At 36.6% G+C, this 12,041-nt stretch overlaps 1 protein-coding gene across 14 annotated transcripts in view; it reads left to right on the top strand.

Annotated features, from left to right (window-relative positions):
• ELF1 (E74 like ETS transcription factor 1) overlaps positions 1-12,041 on the top strand; it is a 127,105-nt gene that overhangs the window by 111,409 nt on the left and 3,655 nt on the right. For all 14 annotated transcript variants that reach the window (XM_072617095.1, XM_072617086.1, XM_072617094.1 and 11 more), the window contains 3 exons: positions 4,065-4,148; positions 5,026-5,218; positions 6,721-7,191. In XM_072617095.1, coding sequence (XP_072473196.1) covers positions 4,065-4,148; positions 5,026-5,218; positions 6,721-7,191 — 748 coding nt within the window. The remainder of the gene's footprint in view (positions 1-4,064; positions 4,149-5,025; positions 5,219-6,720; positions 7,192-12,041) is intronic.

Here is a 12,041-nt window from a genome sequence, read left to right as displayed (position 1 = left end):
AAACACACAGATGTATATACACATGTATACACATACATATACACACATAGTTTCTTAAACAACACCTTCAGGATTATTTAAATTGTTCCCTTTATATTATAAGTATGCACCGTGATATGTACCTAATATACCTTTTTTTTTGCCTTGTTTACTTAGTGATGTTTAAATGTTTAATAATCCTTAGTTTCATTGCCATGAAACAGTCCCCATATTTTTCCCATGCAACCACTTCATTGGGACATCTAAGGAAAAGTAAAGAGATAATAAGAAGGAACTTCTCAGAGGGAGGAAAGGTAATCTCTGTTCTCTGTTTCATACAGTTAATTTCCTTCTCTCTTCCCAGGAAGTCAGCCACATATTCCTCACTAGGCAGGAGGCTTATGCCCCAGAACTAGAGAAATTGGCTCACAAGGCTATATCCTAGGTCCCTGGAGCAGCAAAATGAGCTATGAGGTTTTTCTTCCACCTGAGCTCTTGGTAACTCTCTTGAGGTTTCCTGAAAAAGATTGCTCTGATCTCTGGCAAGATGGGAAGTATTCAAACAGAAGTTGAAGGATCCCAGTCCTTGAGGTGTTATAGAAAGAGCTCATCCTTTAGGTATAGTTGAGCTAGGTGATCTCTCAGGCCCCATCCAACTAGGAATTCTGTGGTTTTAGGTAAAATTGTGAAGTGGGTAAGCATATCTTCGACTCTGATTTAATGAGGTATATTCAAGGAATATCCTCTAAAGTCTAATTAATGCCTCTTGAGCGCTGTCTGGAATTTGGGTAGCTGACATAATGTGAACATTAGATTTTTTCCTCAGGAATGGGTAGTTAAGGCTTAATATTTATTTGGCATATAGTTCAATCTTTGTTACTTCCTTGTTAAAGGACTTTATTGAGATAAATCTAAATATTTAATTTTTTCATTATAATTACTATATAAAGCCCAAGAGAAAATAAATTAGCAAGATTTAAGAAAATTAAATATCCAGGGAGTATACAGAGTGTCTGTCATTAGACCCAGCTGTTACCAATCCCTGCTTATAACCAAATCTTAGCTTTTCTTCCTATTCTTTGGAAACTTCTGTTTTCTTTCACATACAACACTCTTAGAGTTTAAAAAGGCTGGCTTAGCCCTTGTAGTTTTGTCACTTAGAAATGCCCTTATGGCACTTCCTTTTATGCCTGCACTGAATCCTTTGCTCACAAATCCTGACCGTGCTCGGCCTTTACTAATGAGTTTCTCCGTGGTATTCTCCATTGTGTTCTCGCCAGATCATAACTGTTTGGTTATATTCCAGTGCATACAGCCCTTATTACTTTTTTGTCTTCTAGTTACCACAGAATGTGCCTTGCCTCTCCTCTCCTGGGCAGATTTGCTCCCGTGGGGCTTTTCTTGGAAGCTTAGACATGGTGAATGAGCAGTTTGCCTTGGATACTTTGGGTTCTCTGAGTTCCTTTGTTGTTACATCTGATATTCTATTGAAACAGCTTTTGTCTTTAAAGGAGTCAATTGAGTTTTCATAACTTCTTCACACAGTTTGAGTGTAGCATCAGTGTAAGCCCAGTGAAGCAGTGGGTTCTTTACAGTCCTCTCACTGCCCTTTTTGTATCTTTTACTTCCTGGTGCTCCTCACTCTTGCCTAGTACTCATGCTCTAAAATTACTGCTTCCTTCAGGAATGCCTTTTTCTTTTAGGGGGGTGGAGGTGTTCTCAGCTAGTTATTAATTATAATCTGATTAACTCAACTGACACCAGTGTTTGAATCATTATTTTCTTTCTTCTTCCCACCATCTACCCAAGGAGAAAATAAACAAATCAAACTCTGCTGGGTGGTTGCATTTTTATACCCTAGTCTGTGTTATGGTTGTTTATTGTTTTTCAATCATGTCCGACTCTGACTCTTCATGACTCTCATTTTTGTTGTTGAGTCATTTTCAGTTATGTCCAACTCTTTGTAACCCCATTTGGGGTTTTCTTGGCAAAGATGCTGGAGTGGTTTGCCATTTCCTTCTCTAGCTCATTTTACAGATGAGGGAACTGAAGCAAACAGGGTAAAGTGATTTGCTCAAGGTTCACAGATAGTAAGTATCTGAGGTCAGATTTGAACTCAGGAAGTCGTCTTCCTGACTCCAGGCCCAGCAATCTATTCAGTGGGCCACCTAGCTGCCTCATTATAGTTTATAGATCATAGGAATTATAAATGGAAAGAATTTTAGAGGTTATCTAATCTCTCATTTTGCAGATAAGAAAACTTAAATACTGATTGCCTGTGTGACTTTGGGCAATGACTTAAGTGAATAGGGGTTTAATGTACAAATCAATTTGTTTTTATTTTTCTTCCCTTAGTATAATGCCAGCCTTAGTTTCTTTACTTTTTAAAGTGAAAGGGCTGAGCTAGTTGACCTCTGAAGTCTTTCCTGTTCTAAAACTATGATCCTGTGATCATATAGGATGTGAAATTTTATGATTCAGGTGTAGTAAATAAATACTCTAAGGCAGGATTTGAACTGAGATGCTCAGATTTTAGAGCTAGCATTCTTTCTAATGCACCACGATTGAACCCTTCATCTGACCCTTGGGCAAGGAAATACATTTTGGGGAGGGGGTGTCCACTGGCCTTGATGCCTGAAAGAGGGATTGGTTAGCAAGTTTTATTTTCACCTTTTTGCCTAATCCACCAGTGTTGTTCCCAGGTTACCTGAGGTGGAGCTATATTTTTTGAAAGAGGAAGTAATATTTATTTACCCCATGGTGAGGATAATTTCCAAATATTTAGATATTCTTAGAGCCTCGTATCTGTCAGAGAACAAAAAGGTGGGAGATAGTATTTGCTGAAAAACCCGAGAGACATCATTTCCTGGAGCACTTTATAAAAGGAAAGATTCTTTAGAAGGGGCCACAGAGATATTTCCTGTCCTGCTTATTTCTTTCATCCGCCCTTCCCCCTACCCAGAAAACCTTTTGTTATCCTGGTTTCTACAACCCATCTGCTCCTTCCTCTGGCCTAACCTCTACTCTTTTCTGTTACTTGGATGATATGATTATTACTTAAATGACCTTTGTCCATACTGTTGTCCAATTAGAACCACACTCGCCCTTGTAAAAACATACCATGGTAGAAATATCTCAAGTCCCAGTCTTACTTAGGTGGATCTTACCATATTCTTTTTAGGAATATTCCTTCAGATTTCCTTAAACATTTGCTTGTGTTTGTGAAAGTCCAAGGGAATTCACACATGCGTGTATATGTTTGTATATATGTATATATATTATTTATATGTGTGTATGTATGTATATTGTAAGACAAGATCTTAAACAGAGGCCTGAAACAGAACTAGTTTACCAGCCACTAAAACAGTACTTTTAACAGTACAAGTTTGGTTGTCAGGATATTCTACAAGTTGTTGCCTATGAATTGAAAGATGAGAGGAAAAAATGTTGTGGATTGGTAAATACATATGGAATGCTAGGAGTCTCAGTCAGTCAACAGCAGTTTATAAGTTTCTGCTAAACTAATGTAGGTGACAGTATTAGGTACTTATTAGGACAGAGAAAATTGAAACTGACATCTCTCTGCCATTGAGGAACTTCCATAAGCAGTAGATAGAGTAAACTGGTATGTTGAAATCGGAAGTGAATTGGTTCATTTTTGAGTCCAAACTGATCCAAAGTACAAAAAGAGACAGAAACATCAATGTGTCAGGAAACTGGCACATCTGCTTTTACATGTACAGTATAGAAATTTTAGCAGTGTTCTGAAGGAAAAACATAAATCTTGCCAATTTTGCAGGAGGTAAAACTTGAGATTGAGTTCACTTTTGCCTAAGATCCTTTCCTTAGTTCATTAGCTGTTTCTACTCTGTAGAATGTTCATATGTTTAGTTTTGTGAAAATACATTTCTTTTTAGTAAGTGAATGTCATTTTTTTGTTTGGTGACAAAAACAGATGAACTATTTAGAGAGAAATTGATGACCCTGAGATTTTAAGCAATATACCACAAGATGAGATGAAAATGATCTGTCCTTTTTTCTTGGAATATTGAAAAGGGATTTATGTATAATTGGCTTGATTTCAGGGAGAAAAACTAAACCACCTCGACCAGATTCCCCCGCTACTACACCAAATATATCTTTGAAGAAGAAAAACAAAGATGGGAAGGGTAAGTACCACAGGCTACTTATAATATGTACTTGTCAAACAGCACTCAGAATTGAAAAGCTTTGGGGATAACAGAAGGAGTAAGTCCAACACCTTTCCTAACATGACGCAATGAGTTCCACTACTGCCACATTGCTATTGATAAGATTGCCACTTCCCATCAAGGAAAACAAAACCAAAAAAATCCCTTTTTTGTCTGACTTTCTTTGTTATCAAAATAATCTATTTTTCAGCCTAGTGATGGGGTTCTTGGAAGAACTACACAACTAATTGCATTTTGAAATATCATCATTGCTGGTACTGCTTTTGCAAATATCTTCTCATCCGACCATTTCTACTGTAACAAACTTGAAGATGAGCCTGATTGGTGAGGCTGGTTACCAGGCAGGCTATAACTGTAAGAGTAGTTTCCATAGTTTAGATGTAAATATTTGCAGCAATTATATTCAGTATTTTGTAAAGGATACTTTTTTCCCGTTAAACAGAAAAGTAAAACCAGCAAATAAGGCTGTATTCTGAGGTTATCACTCCAAGACTGATCTGTCAGAATCTTAAAATTTAACTGCAATTATATTGGATACTAAGCCAATTAACTTTGAGTCACTAATGAAAAAAGTCACCGTAGGAGTGTAACTTTCAAGTGCAATTTGGTAAACTTACAGAATTTTTTGAGCTGGGTGAGATCTAGAAATTTCTTAGTCCATGAAATGATCATAGCCCAGGTCAAATGCCCAAGAAATACTGAACTGGGACTAGAATCCTAGACTTTTTCAAGAAAAAATTATGCCATTGTCTTATTCTAAAAGATTTTTTAGTTTTTGGTTGATGCTAGAGGAAAAAAAGAAAAAAAAATTAAAAAACTCAAACCTTTGTTTCAGGAAATACAATTTATCTCTGGGAGTTCTTATTAGCACTTCTTCAGGACAAGACTACCTGTCCCAAATACATCAAATGGACTCAGAGAGAAAAAGGAATATTTAAACTAGTAGATTCTAAAGCTGTGTCCAAGCTATGGGGAAAACACAAAAACAAACCTGATATGAATTATGAAACTATGGGAAGAGCTCTCAGGTATGTTAAGTTTTAATAGTTTGTTGTATCTATTTACTGCAAGCTAAAAGTGGGTACGTTTCAGAATAGTAAAGTATTAATATAAGTCAAGTCATGTTTAAGTATTAAAAATAATAATAACTGTAGAAAGCAGTATATGCTTAAATTGAAATATTAAGATTTTTATTCTGGGGGAAGGAAGTGACGCTTTCATAATAACATTCTTATGTCCTATGAGATGCACTTAATCAGTTTTAGGTCCTTGTTCTGTTTTTCTCCTTAAAAACAAAAAATAATGTGCAGTGAAATAAGTTGTGGTTGACATTTTGTTTGTATAGGGATAGAAAATTCTGAACTGTGGTCCTTATAGGAATTATGAATTGGCCACAGTGTTTTAAAATCTTACACCATTAAGCTGTATCAGCACAAAGGACAAATGAAATGGCATACTGAATAAGATGTGAATACCTAGGGGTAATTTGATTTTCAAAGAACAACATTTATATTACTGTATTTGAAAAACTATGTATTAGATGCGAAGTTTAATATGGTAGCAATGAAAATTTTTTAATCAAAATTACCATTTTACTGTGGAAACTTACTTTTCATTTGAGTGTTGTTAAAGTCAGATCATTTTGACTAGGGCTGCAATGATTTTATATTTGAAGGAGATAAAATGACGGTGGGTTATAATAGTCTTTTAATCTTTTTAAACTGTATTAAAACTGTTACAGAATTATCTTTTTTTTTTTTTTAAAGAACTTAGTTTACCTGAAAAGTCTTGCATCACTTCTACTGGAGTTTTAAAAATAATAGAATGTCAAATTAGTAAAAAAAAAAAAAGTTTTTTTTTTCCTGAAACTCACATTTTTTGGATTTGAATGGATTTAATTGTCCTTTAAGAAAGCTAATGGCAGACATTACTGCCAATCACACTGCTTGCTATGTAACTATATATTTATGAGTTAATGCCATTTATATAGGAAACAATTTTAAGCCTGAAAATGAACATTTGTTGTGATATTTCTGGGTTTACCTAACAACAGAATCTAGCCAATTCTGCCAATAATAGAGCCATGGGAAAGTTCAGAAAATCCAAATTTACCTGTATTCCTCATGGTTTTGTGTGTGTGTGTGTGTGTGTGTGTGTTCATGTTCTTTTTGATTTCTTTCTGTATGAATGCTTATATTGTAATTGTTAGTCATAGTCAAGTTGACAATCTTGAGATTATTCTGTTCTTACCATAGTCTTTTGGAATTTAGTATAAGCTGTGAAATAGCAAAAAGGCAGGGCAACAAGGAGGTGGAGAGGCATGAAGCTAGAGATTGATATAATTTACATCCTGCATTCATTCCCTCAATCAGAAATCAGTTTTAGGTTGGTAATCATTTCTGTGTGCATCTAGAGAGAGATATAAAGTTCCCAGAAAACAAATTTTTAAAAAATGTGCTGAAGTTCTTGCGGTGTGAATAATGTTTTAATAACTCTTTACTCAATTGGACTTCTGTATGTGTTGAAATAGGTACTACTACCAAAGGGGTATTTTGGCTAAAGTGGAAGGTCAGCGCTTGGTATATCAATTTAAGGAAATGCCAAAAGACCTTATTTACATAGATGATGAAGATCCAAGTTCCAGTCTAGAATCTTCAGATCCATCATTGTTATCTTCAACAACCACTTCTAGTAGAAACCAACCCAGCAAATCCAGAGTGTCTTCAAATCCAGGGATAAAGGGAGGATCCACCACTGTTCTGAAACCAGGAAATTCTAAATCTGCAAAACCCAAAGAGCCTGGTGAAGCCACACAGAGGCACACGTCTGGTCTGTCACCCGAGGTTGTGAGGACAGTTCAGTCATCACAGGCTCCACATCCTGTCCAGCTCTTTCGGACTGTTCACCTTATGCAGCCGATACAAGCTGTTCCAGAAGGTCAGGGAGCTGTAACCAGTAATATGCAAGATGAAACATTAAATTCTTCTCTTCAAAATATTAGGTAATAGGTTAATTAATTGTAGACTTTTGAATAGTAGATTATTAGGCCATATTTCTATGTGGCAGGGGGGTGGTCTGTATTCTGAAATGAAATTATATATATATCTCAACCCAGATTTTAGAGGCCACAAATCTTTTATAATTGTTATGACTAGCTCAAGTGGCGTGGGGTGGGGAGTGAAGGGAAGGGGGTAGGCTGGGCAGGATTTAGGATGTTGTACTTACCACAAGTATGAATTTGGTATAATTACATGATTTTCGTTTTTTAATTTATTATCTATCCTTCTTAGTATAGCTTAACATACCTGGATTGAACCAGATTAGGTATGATACAAATACATAAAAATCCATATACAAAGTTTAGGAGATTTTCTGTGTCAGATAGAACTGGTAAGGATCAAGCAGAACAGGCATAGCCTTACAGGCAGCTTGGCATAGGTTCAGTGGATAGAGCGCTGGCCTTGGAGTCAAGTCTAGCCTAGACACTTAGCAGCTGTGTGACCCTGGGTAAGTTGCTTATCTTTGGGCAGTGGATAGAGTTCCTGGGCTGCAGTCAGGAAGGACTCATCTCACTGAGTTCAAATTGGCTTTAGACATTCACTGGCTGTAAAGTCACTTGACCCTGTTTGCCTAGCTCTTCGTCTGTTAAAATGAGCTGGAGATGGAAATGGCAAGTCACCCTACTATCTTTGTCAAGAAAACCCCAGATGGGGTCATGAAGAGCTGGATATGACCAAGAAAGACTGAATAACAATATATCCTTATAAATCATCCTTGTTGGCAGTTTTTTCAGTTTATAGTTAATTCCAAATTGATACTCTTTCTTGGTGGAGAGATACCATAATAGCATTGCCAGATGATCCAGATAAACTAGATGGTCATATAACTAGTGGATGGCAACTGAAGTTGCATTATATTCCATTCATTTAAAAAAGAATCTTTAATTATTCAGTAGGAGTTGAAATGATGGTGACTGTGAAGAACCATAGTCAGGGGCAGCCCAGTATGAGAAAGCCCTCTAATAGCTGTACTTCCGCTGATTCATACTGATTGCCACCAACCCAGGGTTTCTTCTCCAAAGGCTTCCCCTGGTCTCTAGTTGTCCAGTTTCTCCAGCATTGTTGGTTTTCCCCCCACCATTTCCATTTGGTTCAGTATACCCAGGCATTTCAAGTTCAACAACTCTTTCCCTACAACTAATGAAATCTCAGGTTACTCTCTATGGTTATATCTTAACTGTCCAGATGGACAACTTCAGCTGTCTGAAATAGCCAGCTAGGAAAGAATGGTGGGGATGGGAAGGTACAAGAGTGGAATTGAAGAGAGCACCTCATTTTTAATCAGGGAGTGGTTTGACCTCCACTTTTGCCAGTTAATCCTACGACCAAACCACTTAACAGTGTTGAACCTCAGTTTCCATCTCTAAAATGAACTTTGTAAACCCTCAGGTTCTATGGAAATGTGAGGCTTTTTGTTGACATTTTTGTACTATTCTTGAGGATAAGGGATTGTTAGAATTGTTATTTTTCTTTTTTGCTCCCAGCTCTCATTAGAGACTCCTGCACATATAGGGCTTAAAAGTTGATTGAATTGTGTGAGGGGAAAAAGAAAGTCTGTTTAATTTTTTTTTAAAAAAGTATATATATTAAAGTTCATAAACTTTAATTATAGGATAGTTCTTTGAGTTTTTACACTTTTTTGCAATGCCCAAAGCAGTGGTTTTTGGTTTTTCAAACCACAGAATATGGGTGGTGAACTAGGAGGAAGGACCTGGTTATTGCAGAGGAGTCAATTCAGCTTTAGGAACCTGATAAAATAGTAGCATAAAAGTGACAGCTCTACAATTGTGGCTCCCAGAACATTTTTAGAAAAGTAGATCCAAAAACTCTCATTACTGCTATCAGGACCACTTAGTTTAGGGGTACATTTGTAAAGTAACCACAGCTGGTGAGGGTGGTATAACTACTTGGAATAATAATGGGTGTCCAAAAGTAGTCATTCCAGTTCCATGATGTATACTTTCTACTGTTAGTATACTTTTTATAGCTAGCAATGTGCTAATTTTTTATCCTTCTACTTAGAGGCACTTGTACAAAGGTCAACACATTTTTTTTGATGTAAAGACCAACAGAAAAGGATAGAATAGATAAGATGAAGGAGGAAAATCAAAAGAGAAGAGCCTTGTGCAAAACAGGGGAGGCAAATATATCCAGAAGCTGGGGAGATGTCAGTAATGTCAAGCTGTGGAGAAACCAAGGATGAAGGATGAGAACAGGTCTATAGATTTGGAAATAATGACGTAATCAATGCCTTGAGAAAGCATTTCAAGTAGAAGCATTGTTAGGGAACCATACTATAAGAGATTTGAGAAGGAAAGTGGTTGGTGGGTTAGATTGTTTTTAAAAATGTTTTATGCATTTTTATAATAACTACTTTCCAATAAATAATTCCTTGTAGTTTTTTCTTTTCTCCCTTCTTATCTCTGCTCTTCTCAGCAACCTCGTTAAGGAAGTGGACAAAATTCTCTACTTTATGTACCACTGCTCTTCAGAGTGCAGGAAGAATGTTCTTTCGTTAGTCATCTAGAAGACCCATCGATCATTGTATTTGGTCAGAATTGTTTTGTATTTCAGTGTTATCCTCATTTATTTGTAAATATTATTAGTTATTGTGAATATAGTCTCCTAAGTTTTCTTTTTTTCTTCTATTTGCCCATATAGATCTTCTCATGTTTCTGTGAGTTCCGTATATTGGTCATTCTTCAGGGCACAATATTTTATTGTGTTCATATCCTGCAATTTTTTTCAGCTATTCCCTATCTGTTATTCAGCCATTTTTTCATTCCTTTCTGACTCTTAGTGACCTCATTTGGGGTTTTCTTGGCAGAGATACTGGAGTGGTTTGGTATTTCCTTCTCCAGCTCATTTTATAAATGAGGAAGCTGAGGCAGACAGGGTTAAGTGACTTTGCCCACGATCATACAGCTAGTAAGTATTTGAGGCAAGGATTTGAATTTGGGAAGAGTCATCCTGATTCCAGGTCTGGTACTCTATCTACTATACCCTCCACCTGCTTCATTTTCTAATGGACAGGCATATAACTTGTACTTTTTTTGCAACTGCAAAAAGCATTTCTATGAATATTTATTATAATCTGCTTTAGCAAGAAGTTTGATAAGAAGGAACCTAAACATAACATGGTAGCTTGATGGAATAGGAGAGTCAAAGGGAGGCTTTTACAAAATTGAGGAAATGTAAAGATTTTTTTGTGAACTAGAAGGAACCAGTGCAGAATTAACTTTCAAATACATGAAAATGTTGCCATGTCAAAAGATAAATCAGAGTTGTTCTGCTTGGCCCAAGAGGTCAGAACTAGGATTAATGGTAGAAGCTATGGAGTGGTAATTCCAGTCTATGAAAGTAAAACAGAAGATTTTGTGAGAAAAGGGAGTAACTTGTCATTGGAGGTTGCTAAGCAGAGGCTAACTGGCCTCTTGTCAGGGCTGTTGTAGAAGACATAGATGATTTGGGTAGGGGTTTGACTAGATGAGCCTCTGTGGGTCCTTTCTGTCTCTGTTGAGTAGAGTTGAGGCTGCGGCTACTTAGGTGGAAGTTATCCCTTTCATCATCTTATTTTGTTTTAATATACAATATTTTAATATACAAATATTTAATATAATAATAATAACCTGTTTAGCAGTCTCTTCTTTATATTTCTCTCTTAAAATTGCTGGCTCCAAATCAGTTTTCTTACTTTGCATAAGAATGAGGCTTTTTGACTTGGAGGATCCCACATTTCTTGCTTTTCTTCTAGTTTATTTTCCCCCCTTTCTTCTCCTGCTTTGAGGGACACCAGAGAAAATGCAAAGATGGTGGCATTCTGGTGCATCTTTGAAGCCCTATGGTTGGATCCAACTTCTGGCTATTCCTTTCCTCTAACCTAAGAAGCCTCCCTTTCCTCAGGATTTTTTTTTGCCCATAAATCGTAATCTGTATCTCTTGACGATTGTTTTTTGAGTCTCCTCTGATAACCAATGTTTCAGATGAACCCATCCAGATTTTTGGAGATACACTTTTTTTCTCCCTCTACTTCAACTTGTCATTCATTTCCCTTTTATTATTCCTATGCTTGTTCCTTTTTATGCTTTTTCCATTCCAAAATAAATCCATGTCATAGAATCACATATGTAGCCCCAAGAAGATTGAATCCAGGCACTCTAAAGAGGTACACAGATTTCCGAAGGCCTTTGAACTTGGAAGGGTAAAAAAGTTACAGCTTTATTTTTATTAACCTCTTAACTGAAATTTAGCATTTTTCTCCATTTAATTAAAAAATTATTCAGATAACAGGGTCATAGGTTTCACTAGATTGCCAAAGGGGGGGGGGGTGTCCATGACACAAAAGAGTTAAACACCCCTCATCTGCTCCAATCTCCTCTTTAAGCAGTAGAGAAAACTGAGGACTCCAGACTAATTTGCCCAAAGTCACCAATAAGTGACAGAGCTGGTATAGGATTGCAGGTTCACAACTTTCACTTTAATTAACATAAACAGAACCCATTTAAAATTGTTTAGAGCAGTAAATAATTTAAAAGAAATCCATCTTAACTGCCCATAATAATGGACATAGAATTGCTGTTAATTCAAACCAAATACAAGTTTTATTTGGTTTTTCAATACATAAAATTTACTTTGCTCATCTTCATAGGCTCATACAGCAGGCACTGAAATTTAGTACAATGTCCCTTGGGGGACAAAAAGACACCAACAAGCGATTTGGGGAAGTGTCCTTGAAACACTGGCGATGATACACTGGTCCAATGGATAGAGTTTGAGGCCTGGAGTAACACTC

This window comes from Notamacropus eugenii, chromosome 6 (genome assembly GCF_028372415.1).
Source record: "Notamacropus eugenii isolate mMacEug1 chromosome 6, mMacEug1.pri_v2, whole genome shotgun sequence".
Classification (NCBI taxonomy): Eukaryota; Metazoa; Chordata; class Mammalia; order Diprotodontia; family Macropodidae; genus Notamacropus; species Notamacropus eugenii.
The sequence above is the reverse complement of the archived record's forward strand: the minus strand, read 5'-3'. Positions and strand labels throughout refer to the sequence as shown.